This window comes from Chrysemys picta, chromosome 5 (assembly GCF_011386835.1).
Source record: "Chrysemys picta bellii isolate R12L10 chromosome 5, ASM1138683v2, whole genome shotgun sequence".
Taxonomy (NCBI): domain Eukaryota; kingdom Metazoa; phylum Chordata; order Testudines; family Emydidae; genus Chrysemys; species Chrysemys picta.
In genome coordinates, this window is record NC_088795.1 from 23,776,321 (window position 1) to 23,798,955 (window position 22,635).

The window sequence follows — 22,635 nt, forward strand, 5'->3', positions numbered from 1 at the left end:
CAAAAATGGAACAAGCTACTTCTTTGTAGAGTTAATAGAAATCCAGTTGTCCTTTGCTATTTGCAAAACAATCTTACACTGGAAGAAAGTACTTTAAACCACTGAACAATATTTAGAGTAGCCTTTTGCTCTATTTTAGGAAAAATAACATTGAAATATATTTGCCTTTTTATTATATGGAGAAATGAGTATGCACCAATGAATTGGTTCATCACCTATTAAAATACATAATCATGGTTTTAAAAGCTTCCTGGGTTTCTTTTTTCATGGACGTGTAGGCTTTTTCAGTACAGATAGGCTGATTAACAATTTGGAGTTAGCAGCTTCATGTGTTGGCTTAAAAAAGAAAGAGCTCCATTAAGTCTTATACAGAAACTGAATGTGCATTAAATAGACAATAGAAGATCCCAAAACCTTTTATCTGACACCCTGCTGGATGGAATTTTTTTAAATAAATATCCAACAACAGTGAATATCTTTGAACTTCTTTAGTTAACAGACCTTACAGACCTCCTACAGTTCAGCAATAAATATGCTTCAAGAAATCAGTGTATCACTTCATAAAATTTAATCATGTCACAACTGCTTTTGTTATTCAGGACTTCATAGAAGAGTGAATGCTACTCGAGACTAACATCATGCATTAATAGTTCCTTTCTTTCTTGTGTAAGTAATCACAGAATCTTTTTTCCCCCACCTGTAGGTGCTTCCAGTAGACTGCTGAGTAAAGTTAAAGCATCAAGTTCAGCATAGCCTCCGACCCAGTTTGCCTAGCTCCAGCTTTTTAAACAAAAACTGCTGTGATTCATGAACCATGGCCGGATGGCCGACTATTCTTTTCACTTAAATTCTAGATTCACATTAATGTATCTGCATTTCTTTGAAATATAAGCCTACCAGAGGCACCAACATGCTGAGATGTAAGTCACATCTTATCAATGCCTAATACAGGATATGCAGTATCTGACAGCCAGCATCCACCCACCCCAAATCTGTCTAGTTTGACGATTTCATTTGCACAGATAAACTTTTTCGATGACTACCCCCACTCCTTGGTAGATTACTTTCTCCTTGATACTGCATCAGGGAAAACTATATGGATCTTTTTTTTTAAATCGTTTGTTTCATTTAAGAAGACTGGAAAAAGACTTCCAAAATTAAACATGAATCAAAATGAATCTTTGGGAAAAAACCTGTGAAATTTTCCCCTTCATTCCAGCATCCTTAAAAAGGGTACTTCTAACACAGAGCAAAGAGAAGTGCTCTTCGTTTGGCTAATGCTTTTGTAGCAAAAGCAAACACTGTAAAACTTAACATTACCAGCATGATAGGAGACCAACGCTTGACAAATGTGATGTTTTCATGTCTGCACGCAATTTTCTCTAGTATGCTAAAAGTCAATCCCAAATGCATTGAAAATATTACTCCATTCTTTATTATTGTTTTAAATAGTCTGAATATTTATATTTACATATTGAGAAAAATCTTACTAGTATTTAATTCAGTGAGAGTACTCATGTGCAAAGTTACTCTCATGGATCAGTGTTTGAAGGATTAGAGGCATATAGCTATATGTACAAACATATGCATAGATGTCTGAAAGTACTGCTTCAAAATAATTAAGCTCCATTTGGGCAATATTTTCAACTGGAATAAATTTGGCAGCTCCACTGATATCAAGTTAATAATTCATTAAGTCAGTGGAGCTACACTGATTTACACCAGCTAAGGATCTGGCCCACTTGTGCTTTATTTGTATTTATATCTCCAGTAAGGATTTTCTCAGTGTGTCGTCTTTCTCCTGACTCCAAAAACAAGTCTGAAAAATCTAACTGGGGGTAGGAACTTTAGCTCTGTGTCTGTTCTTTTCTCATTAATGTGAAAATTATCTGTTTCATCAGCAATCTGAATTTAGCATTGGTGACATAGCATGCCTACCTATCTCTGAAATGGAGGGTGTTCCTGAATCACTAATGCTAGTTCTTGTTCATGGGGGGAAAAGCACTGATTTTCCATATTCTAATCGAAGTACACACCTTTAAAATGACTCTCTTTTCCTCCCAATAAATAATTTTGCCCAAAGATTAATCAGCTTTAAAATAAAGTTAATTATTACAATTCAATGAGAATTCACTGACACTCTCTTAAAGATACTGACAAAAATAATTAAAATGTCATATACCGAGAAACGGCTAGAGAACTGAGCACGGCACTGAGCTCCAGGAGCTCCTGAATTCTTTATATTCAGCCCTCCATGCTCCCACATACATACTCTGCCTCCAGCATGTTGTTTTTAACATCGACTTTCCTCCTGTGCATTCAAGTCCACTCACTGCAACCTCTATAACACAATCTTTTCATCTGAAAACTGATAATCAATTTTAATGCATATCAAATTAATATTTGTAGAGTGCTTTGAATATATCTTGTACATTTTAAATAGCATCATCTACCAAATGCTAAAGCACTTTAAACACTCATTCATGTTTTAACCCTTGACTCACTTTGGAGTTAGCAAAGTATTTCCATTTCACCTATGAGTAAACTGAGGCACAGAGAGATGAAGTACCTGGCACGAGGTCAACCAGCAAGTCTGTAGCAGAGCTGTGGACACAACCCCAGTCATGGGCCTCATCAACAAGATAGTCCTTTTTTACCCATGAAGCCATATAGAATGCTACATATTATGGTCTAAAGCACAGAAAGGGCCTCATTCCCATATCAGATGGGAAAATGTTTTATCTTGAATAAGGACTCCTATAAACAAATCAACTTTAGAGAGAGCTCAGTGTTTGGGGGCTTTCCTGATTAAACTGTGATCAGAGTTAATATGAATGGAAGTTATAGACCTAAATCTCCATGCATCAAGATGAGAAAAAAAAATGTCTTGTTGTTTTTCCTTTTATAGGCGTCTATAACGTAAAGTATCTCAGAAGAAATGATATTTCTTTGATAACAAGATCAAGTTGCTTTCCGTGTCAGATCTGTCCTACAGAGAAAAGACAGAAACGACAACTCTTTATTCCATTCTGGAGGTAAACCTTGTTGAAATGTGACTAAGGGAAGCTTACACTGCTGTGCACACTGCAGCAGTTACAGCAGCAAAATTACATTACTTTCCCTTTTTGCTGGAACCTCTGTCAGTTTTGTTGCTAATAATGTGTATTTTACAGGCTGTTTTCTTTTCCTCTGAAGAATGCTCCTTGAAGGAAATTTCATAGTGGATGAGGCTTTAACCCTTTCATTCCAGCACTTTAGATAATGTTTGCTGCTGCTGATCTCCTATTTAAGCGTTGCAGTATGTTGGAGGTAGCCACTCCTATCAGCAGCTGACCCTTTCAAATCTTCTTCCACATCCCAGTTCATCCCTGCAGTCCTGCCTCAACTACCCACCACCTGCTATCGGTCAGTCTTTTCTGTACAGTCCCACTCTGCATACTCCATCTGACCCTCCCCTGAACTTCTTCCCTACCTGATACTTAACGCTCACATACCCTGTCTCCAGGCTGCTCCTACGGTAATCCCAGTTTTGTGACTATTGCTCCAATCAGCCTCCCCATTAACTCCACACAATCTTTCCCTCTTTGTTCTGGGACTACAGCACCTCCTGCTCCAATCAGTTCTAACCCCTACTTGCTCTGTTCACCTCCTTTTCCATTATCCCTCCTACTTTCCCCCACATCCCACCTCCTCCACTCCCATCAACAGCAAGTTGGAGTAGCACTGGTCATGTTTGCAAGCTCTTAAAGATAATCGTGTTTAAACAGGGACTTGATGATCCTTACCTTTCTGTTCTCTCTTCCTACTTGGTATCACAGTGAACTCATAATACTAGTTCTGAGATGACAGTGATTTCCCCCCAAAATATTTCCTAATCCTTAAAATTGAGATCATTTAAGGTTAGAGTTACTAGGTCAAACTGGTGGGGATAGTTTTTTGTAAAACATAATGCATCAAGAAAATGCTAGAAGACTTTTTGTACAAATGCAAGCCTCTGGATTTTTATGACTGTCAAAACTGATGTCTGATGTCCCCATAAACATTCCCAAATAATCTATGGCAGAGCATCACATAGGAGTAATTTTAGGTGGATTAGCTGAGTGCTGATATACTTTGAGAGGTCAAAACCAATCTTAAATACACCATCAAAATCAAAATTCGATTGTTTAGAGACTTCTGTTTCCATGTACTTACTACTTCGAAAGAAGCTGGACATGTGGGAGTAACTCAAGGACATATCTGAATAAAAGCAATGACAGTCTTCCTCATTACCCAAGACATCAAAAATTAGACCATACAGAGCAGCAGTAATATGTTGTAATGAACAATCTTCCATTGGTAATGGATTGATTAGATTATATAAAATGGTTTTTTCCATCCCTAATTTTTAAGATTCTGTGGCTGGCTTTTTATACAAACAGTAACTTTAATATGGGAGAAAACTTGGGGAATAAACTCCATGTTATTACATGAATTAATTCATGACATGAAGTATTTAATTCTCAGTTCCCTCCCTCCAGTACCAGTGCTCATTGGCTGAAAATCACTCCTCTGTTGAATTGTAATCACAAGCCTACTGTTCGCTCAATTCCGAGACTCACCAAATTACATGACGTAAATGTATCATGTATTATGACATAAATTACATATGACATAAATAAGCAAAGTGAAAACTTCTCAAAAGTACACCCACCGAACAAAACATTTTTCTTTCTATATCACAAGTTAATTTCAGAAAGTTTCCCTGTGTCCTAAATCTTGGCATATTCTGACCTTTAAAGTATGTGTTAATTTCACAAGAGATTATTTTAAAAAAAAAAAAAAGTTACTGTTACCTAGAAAAACATGATTATTCAAAAGAAGTTTAGCATTCCCAGGTATATCATATCTGAAAGGATTTCACCCACAAACAGGATTTATATAAATGTAACTTTTATAAGTATTTTGATAGGTTTTATATATTTGTAGTTGAGGCAGTAAGAACCAAAGTTTGTTCTGATGTCCCACCCCTTTCTTAACCATCCTGGTAGAGGTCATCATTAATGTGTCGTCTAACCTGAATGGCCTTTCCCAAACCCACTCTTCATGGGTATATCTGTAGCAACACCAGGGTGCATGAATACTCATCTGTAAAGTGACTACCGCACTTTTGGTTCTATATAAATATAACATCTTATTCTGAACGACATTCCTTTCAGGTCTTGCAAGTGACAAGAGACTAGTTTTCCACTGAAAAATGCTTCTTGACACTCCTACTTTGGATTCAGCTAGCTCTGCAGAGAGCCAGAGACCAGGCAGAACTAGCAGAATTAAGAATGCAAGCAACTCCTGCTCCACCAAATGAGCCAATAGTGTTTGAGTTGCTGTCCCCGCCTAAGTTCTTTTTACTGCAGCACAGGAAAGGAAAATGGATCTTATGGGTAAGAAGAAAATAGATCTGTCACGGAGTGGGGGAAGTCAGGGCCCTGCACCCCTCTTCCTGTGATTCACCGTGACTCTCAGCCAGCCAGTAAAACAGAAGGTTTATTAGATGACAGGAACACAGTCCCAAGCAGAGCGTGTAGGTACAACCAGGACCACTCCGTTAAGTCCTTCTTGGGGGGGAGCAGGGAGGTTAGGGAGCTTAGACCCCAGCTTTGGGGTTCCCTGCGTTTAACCACCCAGCCCAAGACTGAACACAAAACCCCCTCTAGCCGTCTCTCTCTCCCTTCCCCCAGCCCCTCCCCTCCCTTTGTCCAGTTTCCCGGGCAAAGATGTCACCTGGCACCACCCCCTTCCTGGCTCAGGTTACAAGCTCAGGTAACTCTCAAGTAAAATCATCCCCTGCTATCCCATCCCCAATGCAGACAGTCCCAGTAAAACTACACGACATTCCCAAGTCAATCCACCCCGCTCCCTACTGCGTCACAATATCTATGTTGCTTTCAATCTGTAACCATGCCGAAAGAGACTGCACTGTGGCCAGGTTCTTCATTACCTTCCATGGAAACTGAGAATAAGGCTATGCAAGTGCCATCCACAATCACATGAGGTAGGGGAGGTGGAAAGAACAATATGACCTCTGATCAAAAGATAAAAAGAAGTAAATGGTTTCCCGTTCACACAGGTTGAACAACCCAGCAAGATAATTTCCATCACATTTAGCATTGCTATGAGCGCAACCAAAGGAAGAAGCTAACTAAATTAGCAACTCCACATACAAGACTAGGACAACTTTAAACTTTCATAAAACCAACACAGACCATAATATATATGTGAATAATCTAACCTAGATGATGCTATAAAATCAGGGAAGATTAGAATATTGTTTAATTTGAATGATAAACTCCTACATTATATCTCCAATGAATTATCTCTTAATTACCTCCCAACTACTCTTTTATAGAAGTCACCAATTACTGCTTTCGTAGTTTGTGATTACTTGGCTATATTAGTGTCAGAAGTACTGTTCAAAAAGTAACTGTCAAAATAGCATCAGCTATTAGTCCACCTTCCAAGATAAACGACAGCAGCAGCCCTTTGTCCACGTCCCAGAATCAAAGCAAAATGAGTGCATTACACATCCTCTAGAGCACAACTGTCATCCAAATCATTCTATTTCTTTATTAGGAATTGATTTGTGATAAGATCTTTTGATAACTGGATTCTTCCAATTAAAATATCTTGTTTACTTTGTCACACGAAGACCTGTAATATATTTAAGATGGAAGAGTGCTTAGTGAAATAAGAATATTTATTATTTGTGTTCCAGTAACAGTCCCCAATTATAGATCAGGATCACATTCTGCTAGCAGCTGTACAAATAAAACAAAAAGAAGGTCGCTGCCCCCAAAAGTACTTTTAATGCTCCCAGAGCAAAGATTCTCTTTGTATAACTTGCTCAGATAGTTGATCAAAAATGTTAGATTTTTAAAAGATAGACTAAGCGCAAAAGAAGTTCAGGTCATACCAAAATTAGATGCTGATGTCTGCTTAGTCTTGCTATATAGAAAGACAGCCTATTCCAGGGAAAGGCTGGCTTGTTGGCCAAAGGAGAACAAATTACATTGTGCCAGTGAGTTGTGGAGTTTCTCTGGGGCTGGAGAACTTATCTAAGTGATCATGCCATCTCCTGTCCCTACTCTGGGGGGGACTGGGAATGGCTGAGCCATTACAAACATTGACTATCTCCCCTTGTAAGTACTCTCACACTTCTTATCACACTGTCTGTACTCCGCTAGCTTGATTATCACTTCAAAAGTGTTTTTTTTTTTTTTTTTTTTTTTCCTCTTAATTAATTGGCCTCTCAGAGTTGGTAAGACAACTCCCACCTGTTTATGATCTCTGTATGTGTGTATATATATCTCCTCATTATATGTTCCATTCTATATGCATCCGAAGAAGTGGGCTGTAGTCCACGAAAGCTTATGCTCTAATAAATTTGTTAGTCTCTAAGGTGCCACAAGTACTCCTGTTCTTCTTTTTGCGGATACAGACTAACACGGCTGTTACTCTGAAACTTGTCCCTACTCTGTCACCCACTGGGGCTATGCAGCCTACAGGACTTACTCCATCCCTACAACATGAGACACCATTTTGTGGTGCTCTAAGAAAGATTAGAACGGGGACATGTAATTTTCAAAAGTCACCTGTATGCGTTGATGGGAGGCACCTATTCCACACCCGAAACCAATTACAATGGTGATGGGAGGCCTCCTATCCCCAGTGGTAGAGGCAAGGAAGGATGGCTTCAACCCCACCTCTTGTAGCTGGGAGGGGACTAGTCCAGTCAGTGGGGAGTTTCCTGATCTCTCCACCCTCCCCTACTCCTGTGGTTTGGTAGCAACTGAAGGTGTAAACCTTATCTCATTACGATCTCCTTTGCAGCTTGACTAAGCTCTGTAATGGAGAAGTGTTGACTTTAAATAGCCAGCAAACACCCCCCACCATCCCACACTCTCACTAGGGCAGCTAGCATCACAGAGGACTATTCTACATAGCAGTCTCCAAGACACCAGTTAAGATACCAGCTTTAATAAAAATTCACCACATGGTGACTGTCTCCGTTTCAGGGTAAATGCACCTGTATTCTCCATCCTTGGTCCACTTCAGGAGTATCCAGTCGGTTCTCAGGACTCCAGCCATCACCTGTCTCTGGGTAGGGACCCTCATCCTACTCCCTTCTGACAGGGGTTTAAGGCTGCATAGCCCCCGCCATACACTGATATCCCCAGTAAGCCAGCCTGCCTAGCAACCAGCACCTGTGAGTTGCTTTCTCTCCTAAGACAATGACTGTTTTTCACCAGCAGTTAAAAGTTACCACACAGCTCTTTCTAAAGCAAGCATAATAATTCTTAAGGCAAAAAAGGTATGAAATAGTTATCCTTATATCTGGATTTCAGAACAAAATGTCATTTCCCATTTGAAAATGCAATTTAGAAATGTGGCTGAAGTTGATTCACCATCCACATTTTTAAGAAAATTGTGATAAATTTGAAAAATTAAATCCAGAGTACAAACAATGGTTTTTCATTTTCACACATTATTATGCATGTGTCTTTTATGGATGTTTGAAGAACATCAGGGCATAAGCATTAAATCATATGTAAATTAATTTCTCTTAGCTACTTGATCTCGGGAATGAGTTCAAAGTGTATAACAGCTGCAATCTGACTTTTGACAACTTCTTAATATGTTAAGAAATTTATACTACATTACAGACATTTGTTTCCTACAGGGTATTTAGCTGAAAAGCTTCTAGTTAACTTGACCTAAAAATCAGAGGCACATTAAATGCTTAAATCCCAGTCCACTGTTTGTACTATTTTTATGCTAACAGTATCTGAAAGGCAGTGTTCCCTGTGCTGAATTAAGTAAATGAGGTCTAAAGTGCTGCTTACCTACAAGCACTGAGTTATTTCCAATCCGATAACACTGTTCAGCCTTTGTAACAAAGCAGTCCTGACAGTTCTTGTTTTAAGTGGCATTCATAGTTTCCTCCCACAAAAGGACAAGATGCCAAACTCAGTGCAAATGGAGAAATTATGTCAGTGCTAGACTAGCCATAAACAAACCCTGTCAAGTCCACTCCACATGAAAGGTGAACTGCAGCCTTATTGGGTAAGTCTACAGAGCCTGCAGAAGCGAGCCTCTCAGCCCAGGTCAACAGACTCAGGCTAGCGGGACTCACACTCTAAAAATAGCTGTTTAGAAAGTGCTTTGAATTTGCAGCTTCAGAGCCCAAGCTACAACTTTATGTACAGTGTATGAACATGTAGATAGAGTAGAGGTAACATACAGGTGTTAAAGATAGACCATAATCATTCAGATAACTATGGGTGTCTCTACCACAAGGATGTTCAGAGGCTGCTAAGGGAATATGGATATTTTTCTCATGTTTCCTCTGCCACGGATAATAATATGGTTTTCATAGTTTTGGGGTAGCCTCTGAGGCCTTAACCCAGGAATGGGCAAACTACAGCCCGCGGGCCGAATCTGACCCGTGAGCCATTTTAAGATGGCCCGCGAGCTGCACCACGTGGCTCGGTCCCGCTCCAGCGCTTCAACCGGGGCGCAGGGTCGGGGCCGCACCACACAGCTCCCAGAAGCCATGGCATGACCCCGCTCCGGCTCCTACGTGCTCCAATGGGAGCTGCAGGGACAGTGCCTGCAGATGGGGCAGCATGCAGAGCCGCTTGTCTGCGCCTCCGCATAGGAGCTGGAGAAGGGACATGCCACTGCTGCCGGGAGCTGCTTGAGGTAAGCGCCGCTCGGAGCCTGCACCCGAGCTTCTCCCCACGCCCCAACCCCCTGCCTCAGCCCTGATCCCCCCCGCTCTCCAAACCCCTCGATCCCAGCCTAGAGCACCCTCCTGCACCCCAAACACCTCATCTGGAGCCCCACCCCAGAGCCTGCACCCCCACCCGCTCCTCAACCCCAATTTTGTGAGCATTCATGGCCCACCATACAATTTCTATTCTATTCCCCGATGTGGGCCTCGGGCCAAAAATTTTGCCCACCCCTGTCTTAACCACTCAGTAGCCTCCAAGACCTGATCCAAAAGAGCTCAGCTCGACCCTGAACCTGTCACTGAGATCTCTATATAGGGACACAATCAAACTACACTTGAGTCAATCAGGCTTAAGCATAGGAGGTGGGTACAGGGGATACCCCACATCCAAAGTCATACAGGAAATCTCTTCCTTTATATACACATTACATTGCATTTACTGTACATTGTTTCACACGTGTTTTGGGACTGACTTGGTTACTTTGTAGGAACAAATCCTTGTATTGCATGCTCTGTCCACACACTGCCCATGTACCACTTACTCTTGACCTCATCTTTACCATCTCAACTTATCCACTTTTATCATTTCCCTTGGTGTTCCCCCTTTATCTTAGGCTAGGTCTACACTACCCGCCTGAATCGGTGGGTAGAAATTGATCTCTCGGGGATCGAATTATTGCGTCTCGTCGGGACGCGACAATCGATCCCCGAATCGACGCTCTTACTCCACCAGCGGAAGTGGGAGTAAGCGCCGTCGACGGGGAGCCGCGGAGGTCGATTTTGCCGCCGTCCTCACAGCGGGGTAAGTCGGCTCCAATAGGTCGAATTCAGCTACGCTATTCGCGCAGCTGAATTTGCATATCTTAAATCGACCCCCCCCCCCCCCCCGTAGCGAAGACCTGCCCTTAGCTAGTACAGACATTCTATTTCCAACATGCTGATCCACTTCTGTCTCTAATGCTGTGTCCCAAGATGTGAGGCCTCACCCATATTCTAATTACTCATGTCATGCCAGGCTTACAATATTATTCTAGAAGTACCTGAAAAAGTTAACTATTTTCTACTGCTGGAGGTGGTGCTGGATGGACAGCCCTGACCACCAGAATCTTCTATGTATCCATTCAGCCCTGGCTTCTCTGATCAGGATCTTGAAAAAAGGGGCCATTTAATGCCATAAGACAGTAATTGTAAACGTGCAGCACTGCATGGAAAGAGAGGCAGTGTGTAAGGTAGGATGGTCCAAAGTCATTTAAGGCTCTATAAGTCTAAAGCAACACCTTAAGCTCCTCTCAGAAGCCAAGAGGCAATCAGTGTAGCTCAAGATGTACTGGTGTCATGCTTTGGTTTAATATCCAGAATTGCCCTTTGTGCTTATTATTTTTTAAATATAGGCATAATATAACATGCCTTCCACTTCAAACAGTTCATTTTGCTGACCAATGCTATCTGGTCTTAGTGACTATTTAAATCAGTGTTTCAACACCATTGCTCCTGACAACTACATTTCTGAGGATACCTCATCTTTATTACCAGCAAAGAGCAAATCGGGGATAGCTATCTTTACCATTACCTTCTGTAGTGAGGACCAATGCAAAGAAGTGATTTTGCTTCTCTGTAACATTCTTATTCACCTTAATGGTTACCTTTAATTCCAAATATTCCAGCAGATCCAGTCATTTTATCACAGACTTCAGTCTTCTGGTATGCTAAGAACTTTTTTTTTATTTATTTTTTGTTTTGGCTATTTGCTTTTCAAAATCTCTCTTAACCATTTTAATTTCCATCTGCCATCGTTTATGTTCCTTTCTGTTGGCTTTAGATGGGCTGATTTTGTGCTCTGCTCTTCAACAATGTTACGGATTTGGAGAGGGGGCATATCTTCGAAGTATATTTTAATAAATTCCATGATAAGACTAATTCTTTTAACTAATTATCTGATGGCTAATTTTTTTTCTAACTTGATTACTCATTTTTTATAAAAATCACCCTTCCCAAATTTTAGTTTCCCGGAAAAGATTTTGGTATAATCCTTCCCAAGATGATGTGGAATTCAATTACATCATGGGTTTTTAGGCTACAAACTTCAAGGGGCAGGACCATTTCTTCATGCACATATGTACAGTGACTAGAACAATAGAACTTGATCCTGACTGGGACCCTGGGGTGCATGATTTCCCGTTACAAAAGCCGTGTTGACTCTTCCCCAACATACCACGTTCATCTATGTGTCTGGTAAATCTGTTCTTAACTATAGTATCAACCAATTTGCCTGGTACCGAAGTTAGACTTACCAGACTATAATTGCCAGGATCGCTTCTGGAGCCTTTTAAAAAAAACAGTGTTACATTAGCTGTCCTCCAGTCATTTGGTACAGAGGCTGATTTAAGCGATAGGTTACATACCACAGTTAGTACCGGGTAGTTCTGCAATTTCTACTTCGGATTTATATTCACACATATTCTCTACTCCAGGGCTCTCTCCACTCTACAACTCAACCTAAATCATTTATCCCTTATTTCAGCTTGCTACTGTTTTCAGCCTTGTTTTAATCTAGCACATTGCTGAATATTCATCTTTTCTCACGAGCAGAGGTTCTGTAGCAATACACAGCTCCTTGTTTTAAATTGCACCAGTACCCAGTGTGCTCACTGAAAAGCTTCTGTCATGTTGCACTGGCTCATCAACATTAAAAGCTTCCAAAAGTAAATGTCTTGTCCTTCAATTTAAAATATTATGCACTATTAACTATGTATTAGTAAATTCACCGTTTCTAATTCAGTATTATATATATGTCGGGTGGGGGAGAGTACTAAAATGGTGTGATATTGACATCTTGTGGCATAAGTAAGTCACTACATGAATCAATGTTGCAAAAATAATTCTTATTCAAAACTGAGATTAAAAATATAAGTTTTATAATAGCCTGAGAGGTCAAGTTAAAACTTCTGGTGTAGTACAGTTCATTATTTCAATCACAGAATAATTTAAATATTTGCATAAAATGAACTGTTTTGAAATAGTCTTATTGTCTTTTCCTTTACAGAGAAAAAAAAAATCTATTCTTTTACTATCCTACATTTTAATGCATTCTACCCTCGGGAGGAGCAGTAAGGCAGGAGGGGGGAAAGGAAGGGTGAAGGTGCACATGCCTACAATGTTCAAGACACCCAGATGTCCAAATTTGTAGCCAGAGTCCTTTAGAAAGGCTTTGATATTTGTGCAAGAATAAATTTGATCAGCTAGTTGTCTAGAAAAAACACTTTCCAAGAGGTAACTTTGTAAACCTTCGTCCACGTAGCTACTTTTACCTTTTCTTCATATTCTCTGAAAATCTAGCATCTCATCCATTCTTGTGGCTCCTAGCCACCCAGCAGAGTAACACAAAATTGTCATTTACCGACAACAACAAAAAGGGCCTTGAAGGGCTTCCTTTCTATTGTGTGGAAAGGGTCTCCTACTAGCTACAAAGCTTCTTCAACTTCTATATGATGCCAAGAAATTGCTATCGTAGTGATCATTTGACTCCACAGAGGAGACTGGAAAAGCAATGGTGCCATCATCAGGGAAGCATAGGCACTTTCACAGGGACTTAAAATTAGTGATATTTCTTTTCAAATCTATTTCTCCTTATTGGAATTTTCTCACTGCTTATTAATGTTTGCTGAAAGAAATCCAAAGTGTCACAATATGAAATTGTGATTTTCTTTGTTACTTCACAGGAGCGAGGAGAGGCCTGTAACTGTTCATTGATATTTGTAAAATACTTTGGGATTCCTCAATAGAAGGGGAGAGGATATTTAATTATTTTAACACAACTCTGTTTAATAATATTCATTTCTGGAACTTTTTGCCCCTCTCCTTTACTTGGAAAATATTAACTATTAAGATTAATTCTCTGTTGACATTCTTTGAACTGAGTGTTAACCACTTGTGACAGATATTCTGAAGAGCTCTTTCTTGGATTTTAATGCTCAGCTGCGTATTACTGTGAACATGCACATGTGACGTTGCACTCCGTAATGCTTTATGGAAATATGCTTATGAATGTAAATGACATAACTGGAATATGTTTTATGCTACATATGCCATGTAACATATCTCTGCAAAGGTTATGATCTACTGAATATATTCATCCTATTTGTATGCATATATCGTTTTTGTATTCGAAATTATGAATATTGGCTGTGTACTTGTTTGATTTTTAAGTAGCCTTATTAAGGCATTTGGGCAGCTTCTTTAGAAAGGAATTTGCAAGTTAAGTGCCCAATCAAGAAACACTTAATGGACAATGGATCTTGGAAGGCTCCAATCCACATAAGAAGTCTACTTGAGGACGTTCAAGGTAGCATGTGAACAACGCATGTGAACAACGGCTGTAAGTTATGAGTTATACATGGACATGTGACTTGCCCATGTGACTCCAAAACTCCATCTTGTAGCTGGAATTCTACACGGGGGGTGGGGGAGAAGGAGGGGTGTCCACCCACAAGAGAAAGTCTATTTAAACCCCTGGGAGACCCCTCCATTTGGTCTTCAGCTGGCTCAAGAGATAGCCTCTCCACCTCCAAAGGATACCTAAAAGAAACTGGAACAAAGGATAGTAACTCTGGGGATATGAGTGATTGCTGGACCCAGACTAGAAGGAGGCTAATATGTAAAAGAGGCTTATTGGGACATCTCTGAGGGTGAGATTTTATCTGTATTCAGCTTCTTACTGTATTAGGTTTAGACTTGCGTGTTTTATTGTATTTTGCTTGGTAATTCACTTTGTTCTTTCTGTTATTACTTGGAAACACTTAAACCCTACTTTTTTATTTAATAACATCACTTCTTACTTATTAATTAACCCACTTCTTACTTATTAATTAACTGGGGGGGAGGGAGGCAAACAGCTGTGCATCTCTCTCTATCAGTGTTATAGAAATCAAACAATTTAGGAGTTCTTATATCCTGTATAAGCCTTATACAAGGTAAAACAGATTTATTTGGGGTTTGGATCCCATTAGGAGCTGGGCATCTGATGTTAGAGACAGGAACACTTCTTAAGCTGCTTTCAGTTAAGGCTGCAGTTTGTGGGACGTGGTTCAGACCCAGGTCTGGCAAGCGTGTCTGGCACAACCAGGCAGGGTTCTGGAGTCCCAAGCTGGCAGGGAAAGCAGGGTCAGAAGTAGTCAAGGCACATCAGTTGGCAGCCCCAAGGGGGTTTCTGTGATCCAACCCGTCACAACAAGTTTCTTGGATACCCCACCCTTTTTTTTCTTCTTCAAGTCTTTTCTCATTTTTTTATATTCAGGCTTTTTAGCCTATATATAAACATTCTGAGGCAGCTAAAAAGCCTGAATATTATATTTTATATATGATATTATAGCTAATGTTTGTGTTACTATATAATGACTGCTAAGCATTAAGTACAGGGGATTTTCACGTTATGGTATTCTGCCTTCAGTGCATAAAACCACTCTACAACTGATCTGAATGCACTGGATATATGATTGTAGTAAATGAACAGAGAATGATCACTAATCAATTTGGAGATCATCTTGCTAGAGTAAATACAAAAAGATTTGAATTTCCGATTCAAATAAAAAAAATGCAACAACAAACAAAATCCCACTTATTGTTTAGGGAGAGGACGATAAGATGTTGCCACCCACATAGTGACATGGCTAAGAATAAGACTCAAGTGAAACCTCACATTCAGACATCCGCAACCAGCCAACTACGTAACTGAAAAGAAGATCTGTTTAATGACTTGGTCCTGATCCTGCAAATCATTATGCACATGCTTAATTTTACTCACTTGCACACTTCCACTTCAATGAGAGGACAGTTAAGCATGTCCCTAGGTGTTTGAAGGACTGGCTCTATAGTTAGTAAGCTCTTTAGTTTGTCTGTAAAGCACTTGGCACACTTATCGTGATGTATAAAAACATTTTCAATTTAAGAATATCCTGTTTTTTATACATCTGATTTATTTGTTGCTTTTTTGAATGCAAACTACCCGGGATAAGTGACAGACATGCTGTAGCTATTCTCTTTAATTACAGAGAAATCTCTTCAGCTATCTAGCCATTCAGCACTCTACTATGTTTCTCTGGGTGTAGTATTTCACTGGTGTGCATTAGTAGCGTTTTCCTGTAGATTTAGGTTTTGCATTTCTATATCAGATCATTTGTACAAACTGACAACATCCTAGAAAGGATAATAGGGAGACATGCAGAAAATATTTGGCTTTATTGTTGTTGTTGATTTGCCTCGTGCTCTTTCAGATGCTATGAAATAAATTAAATAATAATGAATCAAAACAGTTGGTGAATGCTACAGAGGAGAAAAAAACCGCACACATACACACTGAAAAGTTCTTGATGTTCTTGTAGGTCAAGTTTAGCTAATAAATGTTGCATAGGCTATACAAAGCGTGTGTAGAGGCAAGCATTCATGTGAGAGTCAGATAACCCAACCGTTCTTTCTATTTTCTCTGTCAAGCACTCAAGACGACCCCAGCCAGGCACATACAAAACAGAAAATCTTAAGCTGTGCAGAGGTCATCAGCAAATAAGGTTACCTTCAATGCTGACATAGCGCGCAATTGTTCCCTCATTTTGAAATGGCAAATTCAGTTTGCTAGCCAGATGGAGCAGACTGTGACACTGTACCGGTCTTTGGGTGCCCCCAGGTGGAGTGCCTAAAAATCGGCATTACCTTCTGTCTCAGCAATATCTGTAGGAGTCCTGCTGAGACAGACAATCCTCTGTTGTTCCAGAAGTTAATTATCAAACAGGGCTCAGGGTCAGCTCTGGGAGACACTCCCAGCTGGAGGTTAATTTAGTTCATCTCAGAAGGAAAAGAATCAAGGGGGTTGGGTTAGCCAGAAGCCAGAAAGCTGTGGGGAATCACAGAAGTTGCCCTTGATGGTCTGGTCTATTTGTTGCATTTTTGACATTACAGTTTGTAAACTATGTGGAAGGAACGTGCAGCTAGAGAGCCCTTTTACATGTCGGTAGGGTGACCAGATGTCCCGATTTTATAGGGACAGTCCCGATTTTTGGGTCTTTTTCTTATATAGACTCCTATTACCCCCCGCTCTCTGTCCCGATTTTTCACACTTGCTGTCTGGTCACCCTACATGTCGGTGTCAATCTGGATTAATCCACAGCCCTGCAAAAAACCCTACCTTCAAAGGGTGATTGTGTTCAATCCTGATAGTCTGGTAATCTTTGTAGACATCCCAACTGGGACCCTAACTCTAACTGCAGTGTAGTGGTCATAGTGAGGATGATTTTCCTCTTTTATGTCCATGCTTATTGAGGGACATGTGCAGAAGTGGTGAGTAGGATGGAGAATCTTGGAGTTGCTTTCTTACAAACTTTTCATGGCAAGTGTGTCAGATATTTATATAGGCTGAATCCTTATTTAACCCTTCACAATCTCACAACAGCAACCTATCTGAGCTCAAGACTTATTTTGTTATTTCCTCTATTAACCATAACTTGTCCATTGCTTGCAGCTTGTTCAGCATGCAGCATCATGTTCTACACTTCTCCTTATTGTCTTGAGTAAGCATGAGAGTACATTACACTCACCTTAAGTTCTTTACCCTCACTGACTACAAGAAGGCAGACAACTTTAAAAGTCAACAGGCTCCTTATACCACCCCTTCACCTCGAAGCAAGCCTCAAAAAGTAATCTTCTGTAATGGTTTTAGACAGCATACTTGTTTTCAACTTCCCATCCTGAAGTGGGGGAGGAAGGATTCTCAAAAAACAGATTCTCTATCCTGAGTTTTGAGCATTTTTCCCCCGCCACTGGTTTGTTTATGGAAGGGGAGTATTCAGCCCTTTGAAATTAGTCTTGCCTTCTTATATGTGATTTACTTTTCACATGACTATGGCCCGATTCTCCATTGAGTTACATTAGGTGTATGTCAGTGTGACTCCTTGAGGTAAGAGTCACACCAGCATGAAACTGCTGAAGAATCAGGCCCTATAAACTTAAAATTACAACTACTGCACTACATTTTTCCCCTTCCAGTATTTGAACTTATTTCCTTTTTTAATACTAAGCATTTGGTAATCATAAGTTTTCCAGAAGTTCCCACCTGAAATCCCCAGCCATACGAACACTGCATAACAACTGCAAAAAAGTCCACAACAGAAAGTTACACAGACTTTTGAAATACTTGTTGACTACAATCTGAGGTTATGTTCTGAAAAGTATCTTATAGTTTTGAGTGTTGTATTGTACTGTATATCCCAGCATTGGATAAGGCTTTGTATTCCTATACAGTTGTTGTGTTCTATCACATTTACAATAGTCATTAGAAGCAAAAACATATAATCACTACAGAAATGAAAGCCATTGCAAAAACGTGTATCTGTAAGAATGCACTCACCAGGCTGTTCATTTTTGAAGATGACGAGCCTGCTGTCTGCTTCCGCAAGCTATGAAGATCTTCTGTGTTTCCGTCCTTTGGTTTTAAGATCATCCTGCTGCTTCCAGCATTGCCTTCTGACGAGGATCTCAGGCGCTTCTCTATAAGTCTGCCTTCTCGGTAAGGACTGAAACTACTGGCAAGATTAACTATAATAGAGAAGAAATCAGCATTTACATGCAAGTATTCACAAAAAGTATTTTCTTCAGAAAAAAGTCACATTGCTTCAAACACTTATGCTGAGTGACAGCTATTCAACTATTTACTACAGAGCTGTGCTGTTTGTACTAGAAAGTACATAGAATTGTCAGGCCAAGACTAGACCATCTACTGGGCTTTACCCAAGGGTCTAGTTCTGTATGTCCAGCCAGTGGACCAGTCCACAATTTCCCAAGATGCAGAACTCCCTCCACCCTTTCTCTATTTAACTCTTAGCATATTAGGGCACTGCTCTGCTCAACTGTTGCACCCTTCCCCCTCACTGCAGGAACTATTCCCAGTTAATCCACTAGTGCAGAGAACTTAACTGTCTTCCACTGTTCTTCAAGGCACTCTCAGGCACCAGCTGCCCACAGCCCCCACCAGGCTTCTAAGGGTTCCAGGCAAACATGACTTTTAACATCATGCCTTACACACTTGCCTGCATGGTGGGAAGTCACCCATTTCAGGACTGGAGCTTCATTTAATATCAGTGTATGAGGGGCAGACATACTGGTCTGGGCCTCCATCCTGCTTTCCCACTTCTGCTCCACAGCTGTCCAAACCAAAGCAAGGTAACCTGACAGACACATTCATCTGTTCTGCAGCTGGGAAGCTGAATCCCAACTCCCAGCCCCAGATAAATGACTATGTTGGATAAGAGGAGAAGGATTAGATTTTCAGTAGGGCTGTCGGTTACACCCAGTCAACTCACGCGATTAACTCAAAAAAATTAAACGTGATTTAAAAAATTAATCACAGTTTTAATCATACTGTTAAACAATAGAATGCCAATTGAAAAGTACTACATATTTTGGATTTTTTTTCTACGTTTTCATATACACTGTATTCTGTGTTGTAACTGAAATCGAAGTATACATCATTTTTTATTATAAATATTTGCACAGTAAAAATGATGAACAGAAAAAATAGTATTTTTCAATTCACCTCATACAAGTACAGTGAAACCCCGCTATAACGCACCCCGCGATAACGAATTTGGATATAATGCATAAGGTGGCTCCGGCTGCCCCAAGTAAAAATAAAAAATAAAAAAAGCAGCGGGGGCGCAGCCGAAGCAAAAAAAAAAAAGTGCCTTCCCCACTGCCTCTTCCCCCCGTACCCTCACTTCTCCTTTTGACAAGAGCCAGTCTCCTCCCCAGCTGCTCCTCACTCTTCCTCTGCCTCCTGCACGTCTCCCCTGCTCTCCCCAAGTGTTTCCCTCTCTCGCTGCATGGCTGAGAGCCCCGCTGCTGGAGCTGCACCCTTTCAGTTACTGTTATAGGCAGTTCGCGAACGCAAGTCGTTTTCTGCCCAAGAGAAACTGACCGGCTTGAAATTTTTGTAACCCCGCTATACCGTGACCCCACATTTATCGCGATCTAATTTTTTGGACCCCAATCATCATGTTATAGCGGGGTTTCACTGTACTGTAATGCAATCTCTGTCATAAAAGTGCAACTTACAAATGTAGAATTTTTGTTGTTGCATAACTCCACTCAAAAACAAAATAATGTAAAACTTCAGAGCCTACAAGTCCACTCAGTCCTACTTCTTGTTCAGCCAATCGCTCAGACTAACAAGTTTGTTTACATTTACAGGAGATAATGCTGGCCTCTTCTTACTTACAATGTCACCAGAAAGTAAGAACAAGCATTTGCATGGCACTTTTGTAGCCGGCATTGCAAGGTATTTACGTGACAGATATGCTAAACATTCTTATGCTCCTTCATGCTACGGCCACCATTCCAGAGGACATGCTTCCATGCTGATGACGCTTGTTAAAAAAATAATGCGTTAATTAAATTTATGACTGTACTCTTTGTGTGAGAATTTTATGTCCCCTGCTCTGTTTTACCCTCATTCTGCCATATATTTCATGTTATAGCCATCTCGGATGATGACCCAGCACATGTTGATCATTTTAAGAACACTTTCCCTGCAGATCTGACAAAACACAAAGGTACCAATGTGAGATTCCTAAAAATAGCTATCGCACTTGACCCAAGGTTTAAGAATCTGAAATGCCTTCCAAAATCTGAGAGAGATGAGGTGTGGAGCATGCTTTCAGAAGTCTTAAAAGAGCAACACTCCAATGCGGAAACTACAGAACCCGAACCACCAAAAAAGAAAATCACTCTTCTGCTGGTGGCCTCTGACTCAGATGATGAAAATGAACATACGTCAGTCTACACTCCTTTGGATTGTTATCGAGCAGAATCCATCATCACTATAGAAGCATGTCCTCTGGAATGGTGTTTGAAGCATCAAAGGATCTATGAATCTTTAGGGCATCTGGCACGTAAATATCTTGCAATGCCAGCTACAACAGTGCCCTGAGAACACCTGTTCTCGCTTTCAGGTGACACTGTAAACAAGAAGCGGGCAGCATTATCTCCTGCAAATGTAAACAAACTTGTTTGTCTGAGCCATTGGCTGAACAAGAAGTAGGACTGAGTGGACTTGCAGGCACTAAAATTTTACATTGTTTTATTTTTGAATACAGTTGTTTTGCACATAATTCTACATTTGTAAGTTCAACTTTCATGATAAAGAGATTGCACTACACTACTTGTATTAGGAGAATTGAAAAATATTATTTCTGTTTTTTTACAGTGCAAATACTTGCAATCAAAAATAAATATAAAGTGAGCACTGTACATGTTGTATTCAGTGTTGTAATTGAAATCAATATATTTTAAAAATGTAGAAAACATCCAAAAATATTTAAATAAATGGTATTCTATTATTGTTTAACAGTGCGATTAATCGCGATTAATTTTTTTAATCACTTGACAGCCTTAATTTTCACGCATGTGGAAGCAGAGGAGGGATTTTAAAGATGGGAGTAGCACAATAGCACAGCAAACCTTGTGGTTCTATAAAACCCTTCCTCCTTTTTTTATTGCAGAATGGGCTGATGTTAGTCCAAGATTTTTTTAAATATATCTTTATTATTGTGTAAGTATATACACTTGCCATATTGGCACATGCAATCAATTTCTAGTCTAGTCTGATACCCCATCAAGTAAAATGTGTTTTGCTTGGCATTAATAATTTCCTTTGAATTTTGTTTAATCCACATAAATGTTTTGTACTGATCTTGCACAGTAAACACTAAAAAAATAAAATAAATCACTAACTACTGTTCTTACCTAATCACGTATTATACAATATAAGATTGCTGTATTTGAAATATGTTTCTCTATTTGTTCCATTTAATGTGTATATTTGACAGCATTGTGCACGTAGTTTCACTTTTTTCCTTAAATAGTCAGCCAATTTTTCATTTTAAATGAGTTTTTTCACTTCACACCAACAAAGGAAGAGAAATAAATTAGCCTAAATTAGCCTGACAATGCCATTCATCTGATAACCAACATCATATAGTGCCTGAGGTTCCAAAGTGCTGGGACATGTGCAGAAATTCCTACACACCAGGGGTAGCCAAAAGGCAGACCACAGGCCCAATCTGGACTGTCAGATGCCTTTGAATGGGCCCCCAAATCTTATTTACTTATCATTATTGTTATTTTTTATTATTTTCTCTGGAGTCTGGACCTTGACCAAGAAATTTGGACCTTGACAAAAAATAATTGATTAACCCTGCTATACACAAACCCAATTTGCATACAGTTAAGTGCCCAAGTTAATAGGTATTTGTGCACTCCTAGGAGATTGCATGCAGTCTTTTGAAAATTTTAACAATACATACAACAAATGCAGTTTTGCCAAGTCTCTCGAATATTCAGTCTTGAGAAAAGAAGACTGGGGGGAGACCTGATAACAGTCTTCAAATAGGTCAAGCTTTGATAATTCTGGCGACAACTGTCATCAGTGGTTTTCAATTATTCTCCATGTCCACTGAATGGGCTTAATGTGCAGCAAGGGAGATTTAGGTAGAAATTAGGAAAAACTTTGTAACTATATGGGTTGTTAAGTCCTGGAATAGGCTCCTAACGGAGGTTGTGGAATACCCATCCTTGGAGGTCTTTAAGAACAAGTTGGACCAACACTTGTCATGAATAGTCTAGGTTTACTTGGTCCTGCCTTAGCACAGGGGACTGGGCTTGATGACCTGTCGAGGTCGACTTTCAGACCTGCATTTCTATGATTCTATAATAGCAGGCGAGAAAGAGAGATACCATGTGTACACCTTCATGTCTCAGAGTAGAACTCGGCTGATCACAAAACATGTGCCACATAGTGCTCTGCTGAGCTGCAGAATATACGGTGA

At 40.0% G+C, this 22,635-nt stretch overlaps 1 protein-coding gene across 12 annotated transcripts in view; it reads right to left on the reverse strand.

Annotated features, from left to right (window-relative positions):
- The window catches only part of CCSER1 (coiled-coil serine rich protein 1), a 1,147,114-nt gene that overhangs the window by 931,926 nt on the left and 192,553 nt on the right, over positions 1-22,635 (reverse strand). For all 12 annotated transcript variants that reach the window (XR_006175923.2, XM_065596098.1, XM_065596097.1 and 9 more), the window contains one exon: positions 18,162-18,349. Coding sequence is in view for 11 of the 12 variants with exons in the window: in XM_065596098.1 (XP_065452170.1) it covers positions 18,162-18,349 (188 nt within the window). In the remaining variant the exon portion in view is untranslated. The remainder of the gene's footprint in view (positions 1-18,161; positions 18,350-22,635) is intronic.